The 19,466-nt window shown below is 56.9% G+C and overlaps 1 protein-coding gene and 1 long non-coding RNA gene across 2 annotated transcripts; both read left to right on the top strand.

Moving 5' to 3' along the window:
• Positions 1-35: 35 nt before the first annotated feature.
• LOC135307273 (uncharacterized) lies at positions 36-2,815 on the top strand. The gene is made up of 6 exons (XR_010367978.1): positions 36-94; positions 296-367; positions 455-553; positions 998-1,111; positions 1,740-1,905; positions 2,436-2,815. It is a non-coding gene; the product is annotated as an uncharacterized LOC135307273 (long non-coding RNA).
• A 6,805-nt stretch (positions 2,816-9,620) lies between these two features.
• Positions 9,621-18,890, top strand: LOC135307720 (fibrous sheath CABYR-binding protein-like). Its single transcript, XM_064432136.1, has 22 exons — positions 9,621-9,731; positions 9,933-10,004; positions 10,092-10,193; positions 10,354-10,461; positions 11,118-11,189; positions 11,278-11,349; positions 11,437-11,538; positions 11,968-12,084; positions 12,404-12,475; positions 12,564-12,635; positions 12,723-12,824; positions 13,283-13,390; positions 14,046-14,117; positions 14,206-14,277; positions 14,365-14,466; positions 14,908-15,015; positions 16,114-16,170; positions 16,372-16,443; positions 16,543-16,629; positions 17,074-17,187; positions 17,816-17,981; positions 18,512-18,890. The coding sequence occupies exons 3-22, from the start codon at positions 10,109-10,111 to the stop codon at positions 18,567-18,569; spliced, it is 1,818 nt and encodes a 605-aa protein (XP_064288206.1). The 5' UTR covers positions 9,621-9,731; positions 9,933-10,004; positions 10,092-10,108; the 3' UTR covers positions 18,570-18,890.
• The last annotated feature ends 576 nt before the right edge of the window (positions 18,891-19,466 follow it).

Here is a 19,466-nt window from a genome sequence, read left to right on the forward strand (position 1 = left end):
TGCCACAGGAGCTCTTCTGTCCTGCCTTTCTTTGCAGCTGAACCTGCCGGTGAAGGCCCCACATCCAAGACTGAGCCTCTGGGAGATGCTGAGGGTAGGTCAAGGCCTTTCCCCTGGGAGAGCTGCTAGCTCAGAGCCCAAAGCTGGGCCAGGGAGGCAGCGCTGCAGGTGCCAGCACAGAACCATGCACGTGTGTGCCCGCGCCCTGCACGATCCCCTCACCACTCCTGCGGCTCAGTGGTGCCCGTGCAGATCAGCAGAGATGGCAGAAGCTTCTGTGGCTGTTGAGTTACAGGTGTGTCTGCAGGGAGGACTTCTCCAGCTCCAGGGCTGGATGCTTGGCCCCAACCCAGCTCCCATGGCAGGGGTGAGTAGTGTGTCCCTGCTGACCCCACAGGCTGAGCCCTGATTTTGTGGGATGCATTCCTGGGAAATGGAACTACTTTCTCTTAAGGTCCTCCAAAAGGAAAGACCCAAGATACTGCAGCCAAAATGTCTCATGAGTCAGATGAATTCCTGACACAAACACAGAAGGAAGCACCCGGAGGACAAGGTGGGTGCATTTCCCTCATGCTTCCCCTGGGACTCAGCAGCCAGGGGCTTTGGCTGCACATCTGGACACGCCGTGCCCGGCACAGTGGGAAGGGATCCATGGCAGCCTCGCTGCCCCGCTGCTGCTTTCACGCCCTGCAGGGCTGTTTCCCAACCAGGCCTGGCTGCAGCTTCTGCCCAGCCTCTGCAGGATGGAATTTGGCATTAGCTGATAGGGTGCCCCAACTGTACTGTGGGCCTGAGATCCCCTGCCATTTCCCAGTCTCTGAGAAGATCAGGAGGTGCAGCTGTTTTCTCAAGGGAGTGCACTGGCCCAGCCCCAATTACCTGGGATTTTTCCTGATCTTTACCTGTGACTTTGACAAGCATTGCCTCATGAAGATGACACATCCCCAGTGGGGAATATTTCCATTTGATCCAGTTGTCCCTTTTTTCCTTTTTCAAGTGATGGACCAAAAGGCTGTGCAGAAGGAGGAGCACCCAGGGAGAAGCAGTGGCTCATTGGCAGCCCCTGCAGCAGAAAGGAAGGCGATGCCAGACACGGGCACAGGCACAGCAGGTAATTGCTGTGCCAGGCTCAGCCCTGGCCGGGGCTGTGTGGCAGCAGCTCTTCCCCCAGGGCCTGCCCTTGCCCGGCCCGGCAGCAGCCAAAGCTGGAGGCGCCTCAGCTTCCAGGCCTCTGGAGCTGGTTCAGAGCCCCAGGGAAACGCGACTGGTGCAGCAACATCCCTGGCGCTGCAGCTGCTGCGGAGCTGGCCCTGAGTGCCCAGAGGCCCAAGGCACAGGAGCAGCCCCGAGCGGGAGCCCTGCCGCCAGCCCAGGGCCAGAGCCAGCCCTGGCTCCCGACTGGGCAGGGGCTGCGCTGGCTCCTGACAGGGCCTGAGCCTGTCCCCTGGGGCTGGGGGAGCTGTCACGGGGCAGGGAGGGCCAGGGCTGGCAGTGGCTGCTCAGGGATGGCTTTGGCCCGTGTCCCTGGCAGCAGCCACTGCCCAAGCAGCTGCGCTGCCCCCGGGCTCTCCTCCCGGCCTGCTGGGCTTTGTTGGCTGGCACAGCCTGTGCCAAGGGCCGGCAAGGTGCCTGCAGGCCCCAGCTCTGGGGGAAACAGAGAACGTCCTGCCCGTATTCACCATGCTGCCAGCTCAGCAGTGCAGCACAGCACGGGCTCACGCTCCCCATCGCTCCCACAGATGCAGCCGGCACCACAAGACCTGTTCCCAATGCCCAGGATGGCCTTGGAAGGGATTTCTGTCAGGGAACAGGCTGCTGGCTAGGGTTACTGGCCGGCGTGCTTTGTTTGGAGCTTGTTTTCATGTTGTGCTGCTTTGGAATCGGGTATTCCTGGAACAGAAAACAGTGAGTGTTTTGTTGCTCTCCCCCTCCAACAGCTTCTTTTGAAAGTCTAACGTGGACAGGGAACATTCCTATTGAGACTGCAGTGGAGTTGTGGCCAGTCCATGATTGTCCAAATAACTCTGCTGAGGCTTCTGCTGCTGCCCAGTGCTTCCATTGGCCTCTCAATTGCTGGGCCTTGTCCTGGGGGCCCGGCTGGGGCTGCAGCCAGAGCTGGCTCCCACTGAGGCTGCCTGGCCAAGAGCAGCTCCAGGGGCACGGGGCAGAGGCAGAGGCAGGTGGGGAGGAGAAAGAGCAGGGCCGAGGTTGCCCTTGAAAGGCAGAGGCGCTCTGGGGCCTGCTCCTGGCCAGGGACCCTGCCCAGAGCCGTGCCCTGCTGGCCGGGGCCTTGAGGGGCAGCTGTCCAGCTGGGCCCAGCTGTGCCAGCAGCTCCAGCCGTGCTGGGGAGCCTTGCCAGCTCTGGGCCCTGCTGTGCACGAGGGTCCCTGTGTGCCACTGGCAGCTGGGGCCTCAGCCACCTCCTCTCTGCACAGGAGCACCTCGGGACAGGAGTTGGAAGACGGTGGCTGCACCTCACACCAGACAGCGTGAGCAGCTCCTCCAGCAGCAGGAACGGCCTGGACAGCCCTCTCAAGTCTTCTGTGAAGAGGACCCCAGAACAACCGTCTACGAGGAAGCCTCTTATTGCCCCGTAGATCCCACTGCCACCTGCTCTCCCCATGGGCCTCCCCAAGCTGCCTTCATCCCTTTTTTCTCTCCATCTGTCCCATCCCAGCCAACTCGAGTTCCTCTAGAGACCCCAGGACCAGCCCAGCACCTTCCAGCCCCTCCTGAGACCAACACATCCCTTCCTCTGCCCCTGAGCCCCCTGGCCTTGCCCTCTAAGCAGCACTGAAGGTGACACCCCACCCTCCCCCCCCCCCGCTTGCAGAGTAGGCAATGGCCCATTCCTCTGTTGAAATAAAGAGAAGGATCTGTGTTGTGGTTTGAAAGCAAAACCAGTGAGAGACTCCAAGTTAGAAATACAATTTATTAGGAAAAGGGAAAAAAAACCCAAAATACATGCAATAATACAAAAGAAAAACCACTGACAGGCTCAGAATACAGCCTGCTGACACCCTGCTAGTTAGGGTGGTGGTAGCAGTCCAGCTGAAATGGCCTTGTGGAAGTGGTGATCCTGTAGAAACAATCTGGTAGCTCTCATCCTCTGGAAAAGCAGTGGGTAAGGGCGGCGGTTCCTCTGGGAATCCAGTGGAAAGACTGCTTGTTGTGTCCCAAAACCCAGATTATATCCAGCTGGGGATGCTTAGCTCCTCCCCCATGGGCAGAGCATCTCACAGTGGGCTGATATCATTCTGCCTCATGCTGTGGGTCCTTGATTAGCCATGAAACAGAAATGGCTCTGGGAGGGAGTTATCTCTGAGTCATGTGGCAAGACATTGATGGGCCCATTAACAGGAGATGAGGAAGAAACAATGCCCCTCCTGGTTTCAGTAGCTCTTGAGGATGGCATTAGAATACATCAGTGTCCAGGTGGCAGCAGCAGCAAAGCCTACCCAGCACCAGCACTGACTGAGCTCCATGCCCAGGAGGAGCTGTGGATGCCCACGGTGTGGGCAGGCAGAAGCCAGGCCGGGGCTGCTGTTGAAATGGAGGTTTTGGGCCGCTCACAGGCTCAACACAGTTGGCTGTGATTGGTCACCAAGTGAAAACAATCCACATGGACCAATGGAAGATGCACCTGTTGCATTCCACAGCAGCAGACAGTTATTGTTTCCATTTCTTTCCTGAGGCCCTCAGCTCCTCATGAGGGGAAAAATCCCAGGAAAGGATTTTTAATAAAATATCATAGCTACAGATAACTGTTTTACTCATAACACCAGGAGAAGACCAGGGAATGCAGGTAGCCTAGACTAAGGAGCTCCTCTGTCTCCAAGCTGATCCAAACCAACAGACCTACTCAGATAAGCACCAGGGGACCACAGTGCATGCACAAAGGAGAAAAGTTCAAAAGTTCAGTCATGAGGAAGACCACAGCCTTCGACCTCAGAGACCACCAAAGACCCCAGTGTGACCACCACAGGAAACAACGCGTGCCCAGAAGGCCGTGGATCTAATCGCCATGTGAGGGGAGGACAGGCGGGGCCAGGGGTTGAATGTGCATGGCGAGATTGTGTAAGGTATTGCATATGGAACATGTTTGTGAACAAAGATGTGGCTCAGTCCAGGGCTCGGGGCACAAGTTTTCACGAGAGCCATCTCGCTTGTGCCAGGCCCTGACACGCATACCCACTTCACAACTACATCAGGTTGTGGAGTGCCGCTATAGGACATGAAATAAAACAACGCAGACACGCATCTCTCCAAGGTAAAAAAGAAGGCAGTTGAATTTCTGACTCCAACATTTACAGATTTCCAAAAGTGAGAGTGGATTGGAGGGTGAAAGTGCCACCTCTCCAATGACACTGGACAAACCAACAGTCCATCAAATTTCTCCTCTGCAGAAAAGAATGCAAAACAATAAGTTATTTACATAAAGTGTTTGGGAAAGTTTGCTACAAGAATGTAAACATCAGAAGGCTTAGAAGAACATTAAAAACCAGGGCGACAGTGGAGTCTATTTATTCTGCAGATGGCTTCACTGTGACCAGCGGTGGGGCCCCGAGGGGATGGGGCAGCCCATGCTGAGCGTCCCTGGGCTGAGGGACATTTCCTTCCGTGGGATCATCTGGGCCCACACCTCCTCCAGTGCCATGCCCAGGAAAAGAGGGAAGCCATCAAGAGTATCTCCAGGGACACAGCCTGACCAGCAATGTCAGCAGGCAAAACAAAGCTCCTCCCTAATTAACACACACTTGATAGGACCTAATTGATGGGCCATCACCAATGCAGGGTGCTGCACAGGGTCTGCTGCTCTCAGCCAGGGCCAGAAGGAAGGGAAGGGAAGGGAAGGGAAGGGAAGGGAAGGGAAGGGAAGGGAAGGGAAGGGAAGGGAAGGGAAGGGAAGGGAAGGGAAGGGAAGGGAAGGGAAGGGAAGGGAAGGGAAGGGAAGGGAAGGGAAGGGAAGGGAAGGGAAGGGAAGGGAAGGGAAGGGAAGGGAAGGGAAGGGAAGGGAAGGGAAGGGAAGGGAAGGGAAGGGAAGGGAAGGGAAGGGAAGGGAAGGGCTGTGTGGCCTTGGGGTTCAACAGGGCTGGTGAGCAGCCCCAGAGACACAACAACCCAGGTGCAACCAGGCTTGATTTCCAGGTCAAAACACTCGGCGTAGCTGGCCTGGACTTCCCTGTAAGGCACGTGGGGGCTTTGGAGTCCCCCTAAGGTGCACGAGGGGCTGGGGTCCCTTGCGGCACACCCAGGGATATTTTAGGTTTCCTCTGAGTCATGGAGGACACTGGGGTCCACTTCAAGTCATGCAAGGGATTTGGAATCCTGTGTGAGGCATGCAGAGGGTTTGGGATCTCTCCCAAGGTGTGCAGGGTGCTGGGATCTCTCCTGAGGCACATGTCGGGGTTCTGGGGTCTCATTTCACATGTAGAAAGGGCTGTGGACTCTCGTAAGCGTGCAGGTGCTTTGTGTCCCTCCTGCTGCACGCAGTGGGGCTGGAGTGTCTGCTGAGGCACGCAGGGGACGGGGAGCTCCGGCAGTCCCTCCCGGGCCCATGCGGCTCGGGGCTGCCGCGGCCCAGGGCCAGCCGCCGTGCCGGGATGGCGGTGGCGAGGCGCCAAGGCGGAGCTGCCCCGCCGGGTCACGCTGCATCGGCACGGCACGGGCGGTGCTGAGCGCCGGGCAGGCGGCACCGCCAGCCCAGGGGCCACAGCCTTGGCCCTGCCTCTTTTGGGGCCGGGCACAGACAGCCCCGCGGGACGGGCACCGCTCAGCGCCCGAAAGGACGGAACAGGTGCCAGAGGAGCCCCAGGAGCCTGGACAGGGCCCTGGCGTTGCCTGCCCGGCTCCCCCGGGCCTGTGGCCATCCCGGGCAGCAGGGGCTCGCTCTGGGCCGTGCTCTCCCCAGCCAGTGGGGCTCCGGGCCAGCACCCGGCTCCTGCCACTGCCCTGAGAATGCTGAGGGGATTTCGGGGCAGAACTGAACTTGACAGGGACAGAATTCATAGGAGACTTGTTTTGGCCTTTTACAAGGTTAACTGAGAAACAACTTAAAATCCCCGGCTAAATCGTCTGCTTTAACGCGTGGGGATTCCTTCAAGACCCTTCCTAACTCCCGTGGTGCCGGGCCGGGCCGCGTCCCAGCGAGCTCCAACACCCAGCAGCTCGATGGATGCAGCACGGCTGGCACCAGGGAAACGAGTCAGTATCCCTACAGCTGCCCGCTCTGCCTGCACGGCTGTCACACAACAGCAATGTTCCAGAAGGAACAGGCATTTTTACATCCTCAGGACCGTGTGATCTTTGGTCCTGGTGGTGGATCAGAGAGAAAAGCCAAATGTGACAGACTAAACTTGACTGTAGGAGAGGGATGCCTCAGCAGAGGGTCTGGGGACCTGTGGTGCCAGCCAGTGGCCCGGCACTCGGACACAGCAGGAAGACCTGAGATTATCACACTTCACCTGGGAGGGTAGAAAAGCTCAGGGGTTCTTTGTTCAAGGTCCCCCAGAGGCACCAGCTGAAGCCGCCACAGCTCCACCTTGATAAAAGTGTTTAAAAAGATCCAGAGGTCTGACACTCTGCTGTGGAGGACATTCCACATGTTATATTTGCCCAATTATCCAATCAAAAAAACCGAAAGAACAAACCCAAACAAAATGAAATGTAACAGCAATTTTAATTATGTAGCTTAATATATATACAATTGAATACACTCAAAATATTGACAATATAATTTGCTTTAAATGATGAATAATTTGTTTCTGATAATAGCGTATAAGCAAAAATAACCTCGCGGGGTATGCGTGGGGTAGGGGTGCAGGGCTTTTGGACCCCCGTCACCTCACGTACTAGCGTGTCAAGCCCAAATTCCCCTTTTTATGCTGTATGTCATTACCATCTCCTCCCATTTTCGATTCGTCACACTTGTATCACTGCCCTCATCATCACCTTCCCCACGCATGCTCCACACTTCTTTAAGTAAGTTGTACCACTCTTTGGGGATCTTCTTTGAGGAAGGCCTCTCCTCTTCCTCCATGTCCTGTAGTTCATCTTTTGGATTACACATGCGCACCAAGCTGCTACAGTATAAGCCAATACTGTGTTCTAACATTAAAGCAGTCATATAATCTCATATAATCAACATTTGCCTGGTGTGCAACCAAATTCTCCTCTCTTCCAACGAAATTTAGTCATAGTTATCTCTTGCTTCCTCCTGTTCTGAACATCTGCAGGAGAAGGTTGGGGGTGGACCCCTCCTCTCCCTTTCTTGCTTGGCATGACTCCTTTAACTGTTTTTTTATTTCCAAATATTAATTATCAATATTGATTACTGTTTCAATTTTGTCAGCATGAATCATATCTATTTACCACACACAGTTCTCTCATCTTTTGGGCATTCAGAAGCTTTTGATTTTGCTTTGCACCCAAGGAAAATATACCCCCAAATGTGCACAAATAACTCCTTTAGCATGTCCTCCTTTTCAGCTGGTGTTTCCATTGGTCTCTGCTATCTTGTCCTCATCTTTCCACAATTCCTGTGCCTATTCAAGTCCAGCCTGGGACAGTGCACACATTTGCTTTAGTTCTGTAGTGATTTATGCCCAGCCATCCTGCCAACCACACCCATTTCAATGTTGCAACAACCTAACTCTGGGCTGCAGTATGTGAATCTCACTCTGCTGTGTGAGCTGGCAGAGCACCAGAGCAGGCACTGAAGAAGGGGCATTCGGTACATTAGTGAAGTGAGTGCTGGAACCTGGGCTAGCTCTTACAACTCCGGCACTACGGCAGGAGTCGGGAACTGCCTCGCTATGGGCATTTACCAGAGGCAGAACCTTTAGTGCCACTTGCTCTCCAGTGCCAGACACAAGTCACGACAGGGACGAGGCACAGGAGAAAGGAGGAGGCGTCCCGTCTTCAGGTTCCGCAAGGAACAGCTTAGTCCAGGTGAAGAGAACAGAATGAAAAGCCCCTAGCTGTACTGCCCAAGGGGTTTTGTACACATACAAGTCATGGCGTGGATGCAAACAATGAACCAATAGGGAATGCTCAGGAGAGGAGTGAGGGGATTACATCAAGTGTCTGGGGCCAATTGGGGTAGGAGGGTGGAGAGGATGGGTCACAAGGGCCAGTGGGGCTTCCAGGAGTAGGGGAATTCCAAAGGGGAGTTGCAGTCAGGGATTGCCCAAAGGTTGGGGAACCAAGGGGCTGGGTTGCCTTGAGAGGCAGGGAAAGAGCTGGAACAAGGGGTGGGGAAGGACACGAGGGACAGTTTGGAGGGAGGGTAAAACCCACAGGTGAACCAACTCAGGAAAAAAACGGGGGCACAACAGAGCCCTTAAACAAGACTTGAAATGGAATCAATAAAATAAATTTGAACTGCAACAATCAAGAGCATCTTGAGGGACGCAGCCTGACCAGCAATGTCAGCAGGCAAAAGAAAGGTTTTGCTGAGCAATGGCCCTTTGATGAAGCAAAACATTTACAATCAGGGCAGTCCATTCATGCAGACGGGCGCACACTCTGGGGGTACAGCTGAGGCCATGAGGTCACAGCAGGGCTCTGGGGTCACAGCTGGCTGAGCTCTCAGCAGGCCCTGAGGTCACAGAGGTGCCAGAGCCCCGTGGTTGCACAGCAGCACAAGGAGCCAGCAGTCAGTCCCTGAGCACAACTGTTGCGGCAGCAGCGGCGGTGGCAGCAGCGGTGCTGACGTTGGGACAGCGGTGTCGGGACAGCGGTGGCAGCAAGAGCTGCGGGACTGGCGGAGGACAAGGCACCATGGCCCTTGCTCTGCGCCTCCTACTCCTGCTGCTCCTGGCCGTGGCCCTGCCTGCCAGGGCTGCCCAGGCTGCTCCGCTGCAAGCGCGGCGAGCAGGTGAGCCGGCAGCCTGGCTGCCCTTTCCTGGGACAGCGCTCCCTGCTCCCTGGGAAGCGCTGGGGATGGTTTTGCCCAGGGCTTTAGGGAGGGTTTCCTCTGTGGGAGGGAGAGAGACCCCACGGGCCCTGGGCTGCTACTCCAGCCACCCTTCCAGAGATGTTGCAAAGGGCCTGCAAAGAGGTTGGAGAGTGACCAGGAGCCAGGCCAGAGCTCCCCAGGCCCCTGTGCAGCTTTGGCCATCTCCATTCGCTTCTGGCTCCCACAGCCTTACCCAACCCCTGCAGTGACCAGTTCCCTAAGTCAGAAGGGGATCCCAGCACACCATGGAAATGGTTCTGATCTCTGCTCCCTTCTAGACTGGAATCATGACATGGGTTTTCAGGAAGTCCTCATGAAGCATGGTTTGAAGTTCCTGGAGGATGCTGGAGGCAAGTTTTCACTCTGCCTTTCCTGAGTAAATAATCAGGATCAATTCAACAAAAGCTCACTTATTAACCAGTTCCCTTAACATAATCTTAAGGTTGAAAGAATCTGGAAACCTTGCCCTGCTCCCTTCTGGAGGCCTGAGGGCTCCCACAGAATCACTGCCAGTGGGAGGAAGGAGCATTTAGCTTTCAATCTTCCTCCTGTGTGCAATGCCAGTGTGTCCTTCTGTGTGCTCTGTGCAGTCACCGAGAAGAGCAGAGAGGGAAGGGGCCGGGCCCAGGGCTGTGCCCCGGGGCTGAGCCTTGTGGGCAGCCTGAGGATCTCCTGCAGTGCCACAGGAACTCTTCTGTCCTGCCTTTCTTTGCAGCTGAACCTGCCGGTGAAGGTCCCACATCCAGGACTGAGGCTCTGGGAGATGGTGAGGGTAGGTCAAGGCCTTTCCCCTGGGAGAGCTGCCAGCTCAGAGCCCAAAGCTGGGCCAGGGAGGCAGCGCTGCAGGTGCCAGCACAGAACCATGCACGTGTGTGCCCGTGCCCTGCACGATCCCCTCACCGCTCCTGCGGCTCAGTGGTGCCCGTGCAGATCAGCAGAGATGGCAGAAGCTTCTGTGGCTGTTGAGTTACAGGTGTGTCTGCAGGGAGGAGATTCATACGTCCTTTGGTGGTTATTGCCAACAAGACCAGCCCCCATGGCAGGGGTGAGTAGTGTGTCCCTGCTGACCCCACAAGTTGAGCCCTGCTTTTGTGGGATGCATTCCTGGGAAATGGAAATATTTTTCTCTAAGTTCCTCCAAAGAGGAAGATGCAAGACACAACAGAGAAGATATCCCTGGAACCATCCAAACAGACGAGGCAAGTGCTGAAGAAAATGCTGCAGGGAGGACAAGGTGGGTGCATTTGCTTCATGCTTCCCCTGGGATTCAGCAGCCGGGGGCTTTGGCTGCACATCTGAACGCATGGTTCCCGGCACAGCGGGATGGGATCCATGGCCCATTCCCAATGAGGAATGTTTCCATCTGATCCAGCTGTCTCTTTTTCATTCTCCAGAAATGAAAGGAGAGCCTGTGCAGATGGAAGCATTTCCCGGAGGAAGCAGTGGTTCCGTGCCAGCCTCTGCTGAAGGAAGGGAGGCCATGCCAGGCACAGGCACAGGAGGTAATTGCTGTGCCTCTGGGCCTGAGCCCTGCTGAGGCTTGAGCTGCCCTCTCTGCTGCTTGGCAGTGCGGGCACAGCCTGGACTAGAGCGGCACAGCCCAGGGGAATTATCCCGAGCAGGCTCAGGGCACTCGGGTACTGAGCAGTCCTGCTGGGGTCCCTCTGTGGGAGACATGTCCTGAAACCTGGCAGTGACTGCACGGGGTGCCCACGGTGGGGAAAGGACAGAGGGGGAGAGCAAGGCTCCAGTGTGTCCTGAGAGGGCCTGGCTGTTTGCCCTTGGGATCTGGGAGCTGTCGCCGCAGAAGGAGGGCAGGAGGGACAGAGGGAGGGAGGGATGGATACCTGTGTCACTGCCTGCTGCAGTTTTCCCCGGGGTTTTAGAGAGGATTTCCTCTGTGTCTGAGGGAGAGAACCCCGGGGCCCTGCACTGCTCCAGCCACCTCTCCCTGGGATGTTGCTGAGGGCAGGGAAAGAGTGTGGAGAGTGATCAGGAGACAGCCCAGAGCTCCCCAGGCCCCTGGGCAGCTTTGGCCATGTCTATTCACATCTGGCTCCCACGGCCTTAGCCGACCCCCTTGCAGTGCCCAGTTCTCTGTGGCAGAAGGGGATCCCAGCACACCCTGGAAAATGTTCTCATCTGTGCTCCATTCTAGATGAGGTGTCTGGGAGGGCTTCTCCATCAGCTTGGATGAATAAAGTTTTGAAGCCCTTGGAGCCTCCTGCAGGTATGTTCTCAGCGTGCCACCAAGGAAGAATTGTAGACAAGCGGGCAGGAACCAGGTGACAGAAGCTTCTGTGGCTGTTGTGTTACAGATGTGTCTACAGGGAAGACTTCTCCAGCTCCTACCTTGGATGTTGCACTCAAGCCCAGCTCCCATCACAGGAGTGAGTAGTGTGTCCCTGCTGACCCCACAGGCTGAGCCTTGCTTTTCTGGGATCCATTCCAGGGAAATGGAAATATTTTTCTCTAAGGTACTCCAACAGGGAAAATCCAAGATACAACAGATAAGATATCCCTGGAACCATCCAAACACATGAGGCGAGAGCTTAAGGAACCCCTGCAGACAAGAGAAGGTGGGTGCATTTCCCTCATGCTTCCCCTGGGACTCAGCAGCCGGGGGCTTTGGCTGCACATCTGGACACGCCGTGCCCGGCACAGCGGGAAGGGATCCATGGCAGCCTCGCTGCCCCGCTGCTGCTTTCACGCCCTGCAGGGCTGTTTCCCAGCCTGGCCTGGCTGCAGCTTCTGCCCAGCCTCTGTAGGAAGGCGTTTGGCATCAGCTGACAGGCAGCCCAAACTGTAACACACCCTGAGATCCCCCACTATATCCAGCCCTGCAGATTAGGAAAAGGGTGTCTGTTTGGAGCTGGAAGTGCTCTCATCATGCCACTGTAATCTGGCCATTTTCCTGCACCATAAATTTCACAAATATTACCTCTGATGCCACCGCCCAAGTGGGAAACAGCTCCATCTGATGCAGCTGTCTCCCTTCCTTTGTCAAGAGATGGACATAGTGCTTCAGTGGAAGGTGGCATTTCTTGAAGGAAGCACTCCATCTTCGGTGCGAGCCCCTGTTGCAGGAAGGAAGGCGATTCCAGACACGGGCACAGGCACAGCAGGTAATTGCTGTGCCGGGCTCAGGCCCGGCCGGGGCTGTGTGGCAGCAGCTCTTCCCCCAGGGCCTGCCCTTGCCCGGCCTGGCAGCAGCCAAAGCTGGAGGCGCCTCGGCTTCCAGGCCTCTGGAGCTGGTTCAGAGCCCCAGGGAAACGCGACTGGTGCAGCAACGTCCCTGGCGCTGCAGCTGCTGCGGAGCTGGCCCTGAGTGCCCAGAGGCCCAAGGCACAGGATCAGCCCCGAGCGGGAGCCCTGCCGCCAGCCCAGGGCCAGAGCCAGCCCTAGCACACAATGGAAACAGTTCTCATCTTGGTTTGCTTCCAGACTGGGATGCTGGGAAGGATTCTCCATTAGCCTGGCGCTCTGAAGTTGTGAAGCACTCTGAGCATTCTGCAGGTATGTTCTCACTGTCCCACCAAGGCGTAATGTTTGACTGACTGGTCAGGACCAGTTGACAGAAGCTTCTGTGGCTGTTTTGTTACAGATGTGTCTGCAGGGACGACCTCACCAACTCCTACCTTGGATGCTGCACAAAAGCCCAGCTCCCATCACAGGGGTGAGCAGTGTATCCCTGCTGACCCCACAAGCTGAGCTCTGCTTTTGTGGGATCCATTCCTGGGAAATGGAACTACTTTCTCTTAAGGTCCTACGACAGGAGAGACCAAAGGCATGGCAGGCAAGAAATTCCAGGACCCATTAGAAGTCATGTGGCAAATGCTGAAGGAATGTCTGCAGAGAAGGCAAGGTGGGTGCATTTCCCTCATGCTGCCCCTGGGTCTCAGCAGCCGGGGGCTTTGGCTGCACATCTAGACACGCCGTGCCCGGCACAGCGGGAAGGGATTCCTGGCAGCCTCGCTGCCCCGCTGCTGCTTTCACGCCCTGCAGGGCTGTTTCCCAACCTGGCCTGGCTGCAGCTTCTGCCCAGCCTCTGCAGGAAGGCATTTGGCATCAGCTGGCAGACAGCCCCAATTGCACCACAGTCCATGCCCACCCTCAGATCCCCTGCAATTTCCTGGTGTCCAGGCAGATCAGATGTTGGGGCTGTTTGGGGAAGGAAGCAGCCTTGGGTTGTCCCAAAATCCTGGGTGTTTTCTGATCCTTATCCATTCCTTTCACAAGTGATGCCTCCTGAAATTGTCCCCATCCCCATTGCCAGTCAGGAATGTTTCCATCTGATCCAGCTGTCTCTTTTTCATTCTCCAGAAATGAAAGGAGAGCCTGTGCAGAAGGAAGCACTTCCAGGAGGAAGCAGTGGTTCTGTGCCAGCCTCTGCTGCAGGAAGGGAGGCCATGCCAGGCACAGGCACAGGAGGTAATTGCTGTGCCTCTGGGCCTGAGCCCTGCTGAGGCTTGAGCTGCCCTCTCTGCTGCTTGGCAGTGCGGGCACAGCCTGGACTAGAGCGGCACAGCCCAGGGGAATTATCCCGAGCAGGCTCAGGGCACTCGGGTACTGAGCAGTCCTGCTGGGGTCCCTCCATGGGAGACATGTCCTGAAACCTGGCAGTGACTGCACGGGGTGCCCACGGTGGGGAAAGGACAGAGGGGGAGAGCAAGGCTCCAGTGTGTCCTGAGAGGGCCTGGCTGTTTGCCCTTGGGATCTGGGAGCTGTCGCCGCAGAAGGAGGGCAGGAGGGACAGAGGGAGGGATGGAGGGATAGCTGTGGCACTGCCTGCTCAAGGTTTCCCCTTGGGTTTAGGGAGGATTTCTTTTGTATGTGAAGAGAGAGCCACAGGGCCCTGTGCTGCTCCAGCCACCCCTCCCAAGGATGTTGCTGAGGGCAGGGAAAGAGTGTGGAGAGTGGCCAGCAGCCAGCCCAGAGCTCCCCAGGCCCCTGTGCACCTTTGGCCATGTCTATTCACATCTGGCTCCCATGGCCTTACCCGGCCCCCTGGCACTGCACAGTTCCCTGTGGCAGAAGTGGATCCCAGCACACCCTGGAAAATGTTCTCATCTGTGCTCCGTTCTAGATGAGGTTGCTGGGAAGGCTTCTCCATCAGCTTGGATGAATAAAGTTTTGAAGCCCTTGGAGCCTCCTGCAGGTATGTTCTCAGCGTGCCACCAAGGAAGAATTGTAGACAAGCGGGCAGGAACCAGGTGACAGAAGCTTCTGTGGCTGTTGTGTTACAGATATGTCTCCAGGGAGGACTTCTCCAGCTCCTACCTTGGATGCTGCACCCAAGCCCAGCTCCTATGACAGGGGTGTGTAGTGTGTCCCTGCTGACCCCACAGGCTGAGCCCTGCTTTTGTGGGATCCATTCCTGGGAAATGGAACTACTTTCTCTTAAGGTCCTCCACCAGAAGAGACCAAAGGCATGGCAGACAAGAAATTCCAGAACCCATTTGAATTCATGTGGCAAATGCTGAAGGAAATGCTGCAGAGAAGACAAGGTGGGGGGATTTCCCGCATGCTTCCCCTGGGAGTCAGCAGCCGGGGGCTTTGGCTGCACATCTGGACACGTCGTGCCCGGCACAGCAGGAAGGGATCCATGGCAGCCTCGCTACCCCACTGCTGCTTTCACGCCCTGCAGGGCTGTTTCCCAGCCTGGCCTGGTTGCAGCTTCTGCCCAGCCTCTGTAGGAAGGCATTTGGCATCAGCTGACAGGCAGCCCAAACTGCACCATGGGCCTGAGATCTCCTGCCATTTCCCAGTCTCTGAGCAGATCAGGAGACACAGCTATTTGGAGGAGGAAGTGCTCTGGCCCAGACCCAAGACCGTGGACCTTTCCTGATCCTTATAAATTTTTTTGATAATTATTGCCTCCTGAGGATGTCACCTCCCCAATGGGAAACAACTCCACCTGATCCAGCTGTGCCTTTTCCTTTCTCCAGAAGTGGATTTTGAGCCTGTGCAGAAGGAAGCATTTCCCGGAGGAAGCAGTGGTTCCGTGCCAGCCTCTGCTGAAGGAAGGGAGGCCTTGCCAGGCACAGGCACAGGAGGTAATTGCTGTGCCTCTGGGCCTGAGCCCTGCTGAGGCTTGAGCTGCCCTCTCTGCTGCTTGGCAGTGCGGGCACAGCCTGGACTAGAGCGGCACAGCCCAGGGGAATTATCCCGAGCAGGCTCAGGGCACTCGGGTACTGAGCAGTCCTGCTGGGGTCCCTCTGTGGGAGACATGTCCTGAAACCTGGCAGTGACTGCACGGGGTGCCCACGGTGGGGAAAGGACAGAGGGGGAGAGCAAGGCTCCAGTGTGTCCTGAGAGGGCCTGGCTGTTTGCCCTTGGGATCTGGGAGCTGTCGCCGCAGAAGGAGGGCAGGAGGGACAGAGGGAGGGAGGGATGGATACCTGTGTCACTGCCTGCTGCAGTTTTCCCCCGTGCTTTAGGGAGGATTTCCTCTGTGTGTGAGGGAGAGAGCCCCGGGGCCCTGGGCTACTCCAGCCACCCCTCCCAGGGATGTTGCTGAGGGCAGGGAAAGAGTGTGGAGAGTGACCAGGAGCCAGCCCAGAGCTCCCCAGGCCCCTGTGCAACTATGGGCATGTCAATTCGCATCTGGCTCCCACGGCCTTAGCCGACCCCCTGGCAGTGCCCAGTTCTCTGTGGCAGAAGGGGATCCCAGAATGCCACTGAGATCATTCTGATCTCTGCTCCCTTCTAGACTGGAATCATGACTTGGATTTTTTTGAAGCCCTGCTGGAAAATGGCTTGAAATTCCTGGAGGATGCTGGAGGCTATTCCTCCGTGTGCCTTTCTTGACAGAATAATCAGTGTCAATGTGACAAGAGCTCACTCATAAGCCATTTCCCTTAACATTATTTAAGGGCTGAAGGATTCTGAAAATCTTGCCCTGCTCCCTTCTGGAGCCCTGAGGGATCCCACAGGATCGCTGTCATTGGGAGGAAGGAGCATTTAGCTTTCAATCTTCCTCCCGTGTGCAATGCCAGTGTGTCCTTCCGTGTGCTCTGTGCAGTCACAGAGAAGAGAAGAGAAGAGAGGGAAGGGGCCGGGCCCAGGGCTGCGCCCCGGGGCTGAGCCTTGTGGGCAGCCTGAGGATCTCCTGCAGTGCCACAGGAGCTCTTCTGTCCTGCCTTTCTTTGCAGCTGAACCTGCCGGTGAAGGCCCCACATCCAAGACTGAGCCTCTGGGAGATGCTGAGGGTAGGTCAAGGCCTTTCCCCTGGGAGAGCTGCTAGCTCAGAGCCCAAAGCTGGGCCAGGGAGGCAGCGCTGCAGGTGCCAGCACAGAACCATGCACGTGTGTGCCCGCGCCCTGCACGATCCCCTCACCACTCCTGCGGCTCAGTGGTGCCCGTGCAGATCAGCAGAGATGGCAGAAGCTTCTGTGGCTGTTGAGTTACAGGTGTGTCTGCAGGGAGGACTTCTCCAGCTCCAGGGCTGGATGCTTGGCCCCAACCCAGCTCCCATGGCAGGGGTGAGTAGTGTGTCCCTGCTGACCCCACAGGCTGAGCCCTGATTTTGTGGGATGCATTCCTGGGAAATGGAACTACTTTCTCTTAAGGTCCTCCAAAAGGAAAGACCCAAGATACTGCAGCCAAAATGTCTCATGAGTCAGATGAATTCCTGACACAAACACAGAAGGAAGCACCCGGAGGACAAGGTGGGTGCATTTCCCTCATGCTTCCCCTGGGACTCAGCAGCCAGGGGCTTTGGCTGCACATCTGGACACGCCGTGCCCGGCACAGTGGGAAGGGATCCATGGCAGCCTCGCTGCCCCGCTGCTGCTTTCACGCCCTGCAGGGCTGTTTCCCAACCAGGCCTGGCTGCAGCTTCTGCCCAGCCTCTGCAGGATGGAATTTGGCATTAGCTGATAGGGTGCCCCAACTGTACTGTGGGCCTGAGATCCCCTGCCATTTCCCAGTCTCTGAGAAGATCAGGAGGTGCAGCTGTTTTCTCAAGGGAGTGCACTGGCCCAGCCCCAATTACCTGGGATTTTTCCTGATCTTTACCTGTGACTTTGACAAGCATTGCCTCATGAAGATGACACATCCCCAGTGGGGAATATTTCCATTTGATCCAGTTGTCCCTTTTTTCCTTTTTCAAGTGATGGACCAAAAGGCTGTGCAGAAGGAGGAGCACCCAGGGAGAAGCAGTGGCTCATTGGCAGCCCCTGCAGCAGAAAGGAAGGCGATGCCAGACACGGGCACAGGCACAGCAGGTAATTGCTGTGCCGGGTTCAGGCCCGGCCGGGGCTGTGTGGCAGCAGCTCTTCCCCCAGGGCCTGCCCTTGCCCGGCCTGGCAGCAGCCAAAGCTGGAGGCGCCTCGGCTTCCAGGCCTCTGGAGCTGGTTCAGAGCCCCAGGGAAACGCGACTGGTGCAGCAACGTCCCTGGCGCTGCAGCTGCTGCGGAGCTGGCCCTGAGTGCCCAGAGGCCCAAGGCACAGGAGCAGCCCCGAGCGGGAGCCCTGCCGCCAGCCCAGGGCCAGAGCCAGCCCTGGCTCCCGACTGGGCAGGGGCTGCGCTGGGTCCTGACAGGGCCTGAGCCTGTCCCCTGGGGCTGGGGGAGCTGTCACGGGGCAGGGAGGGCCAGGGCTGGCAGTGGCTGCTCAGGGATGGCTTTGGCCCGTGTCCCTGGCAGCAGCCACTGCCCAAGCAGCTGCGCTGCCCCCGGGCTCTCCTCCCGGCCTGCTGGGCTTTGTTGGCTGGCACAGCCTGTGCCAAGGGCCGGCAAGGTGCCTGCAGGCCCCAGCTCTGGGGGAAACAGAGAACGTCCTGCCCGTATTCACCATGCTGCCAGCTCAGCAGTGCAGCACAGCACGGGCTCACGCTCCCCATCGCTCCCACAGATGCAGCCGGCACCACAAGACCTGTTCCCAATGCCCAGGATGGCCTTGGAAGGGATTTCTGTCAGGGAACAGGCTGCTGGCTAGGGTTACTGGCCGGCGTGCTTTGTTTGGAGCTTGTTTTCATGTTGTGCTGCTTTGGAATCGGGTATTCCTGGAACAGAAAACAGTGAGTGTTTTGTTGCTCTCCCCCTCCAACAGCTTCTTTTGAAAGTCTAACGTGGACAGGGAACATTCCTATTGAGACTGCAGTGGAGTTGTGGCCAGTCCATGATTGTCCAAATAACTCTGCTGAGGCTTCTGCTGCTGCCCAGTGCTTCCACTGGCCTCTCAATTGCTGGGCCTTGTCCTGGGGGCCCCGCTGGGGCTGCAGCCAGTGCTGGCTCCCACTGAGGCTGCCTGGCCAAGAGCAGCTCCAGGGGCACGGGGCAGAGGCAGAGGCAGGTGGGGAGGAGAAAGAGCAGGGCCGAGGTTGCCCTTGAAAGGCAGAGGCGCTCTGGGGCCTGCTCCTGGCCAGGGACCCTGCCCAGAGCCGTGCCCTGCTGGCCGGGGCCTTGAGGGGCAGCTGTCCAGCTGGGCCCAGCTGTGCCAGCAGCTCCAGCCGTGCTGGGGAGCCTTGCCAGCTCTGGGCCCTGCTGTGCACGAGGGTCCCTGTGTGCCACTGGCAGCTGGGGCCTCAGCCACCTCCTCTCTGCACAGGAGCACCTCGGGACAGGAGTTGGAAGACGGTGGCTGCACCTCACACCAGACAGCGTGAGCAGCTCCTCCAGCAGCAGGAACGGCCTGGACAGCCCTCTCAAGTCTTCTGTGAAGAGGACCCCAGAACAACCGTCTACGAGGAAGCCTCTTATTGCCCCGTAGATCCCACTGCCACCTGCTCTCCCCATGGGCCTCCCCAAGCTGCCTTCATCCCTTTTTTCTCTCCATCTGTCCCATCCCAGCCAACTCGAGTTCCTCTAGAGACCCCAGGACCAGCCCAGCACCTTCCAGCCCCTCCTGAGACCAACACATCCCTTCCTCTGCCCCTGAGCCCCCTGGCCTTGCCCTCTAAGCAGCACTGAAGGTGACACCCCACCCTCCCCCCCCCCCCCGCTTGCAGAGTAGGCAATGGCCCATTCCTCTGTTGAAATAAAGAGAAGGATCTGTGTTGTGGTTTGAAAGCAAAACCAGTGAGAGACTCCAAGTTAGAAATACAATTTATTAGGAAAAGGGAAAAAAAACCCAAAATACATGCAATAATACAAAAGAAAAACCACTGACAGGCTCAGAATACAGCCTGCTGACACCCTGCTAGTTAGGGTGGTGGTAGCAGTCCAGCTGAAATGGCCTTGTGGAAGTGGTGATCCTGTAGAAACAATCTGGTAGCTCTCATCCTCTGGAAAAGCAGTGGGTAAGGGCGGCGGTTCCTCTGGGAATCCAGTGGAAAGACTGCTTGTTGTGTCCCAAAACCCAGATTATATCCAGCTGGGGATGCTTAGCTCCTCCCCCATGGGCAGAGCATCTCACAGTGGGCTGATATCATTCTGCCTCATGCTGTGGGTCCTTGATTAGCCATGAAACAGAAATGGCTCTGGGAGGGAGTTATCTCTGAGTCATGTGGCAAGACATTGATGGGCCCATTAACAGGAGATGAGGAAGAAACAATGCCCCTCCT

Source organism: Passer domesticus, chromosome 9 (assembly GCF_036417665.1).
Source record: "Passer domesticus isolate bPasDom1 chromosome 9, bPasDom1.hap1, whole genome shotgun sequence".
NCBI lineage: Eukaryota > Metazoa > Chordata > Aves > Passeriformes > Passeridae > Passer > Passer domesticus.

What these genes read in the sequence shown, in the direction of transcription:
- LOC135307720 (XM_064432136.1), top strand. Translation starts at nt 10,109, where the DNA reads ATGCAAGACACAACAGAGAAGATATCCCTGGAACCATCCAAACAGACG. An exon ending in CACGGGCACAGGCACAGCAG is followed by an intron (nt 12,085 to 12,403) that starts GTAATTGCTGTG and finishes GTTTGCTTCCAG; the next exon opens with ACTGGGATGCTGGGAAGGAT. An exon ending in ATGTCTGCAGAGAAGGCAAG is followed by an intron (nt 12,825 to 13,282) that starts GTGGGTGCATTT and finishes TTCATTCTCCAG; the next exon opens with AAATGAAAGGAGAGCCTGTG.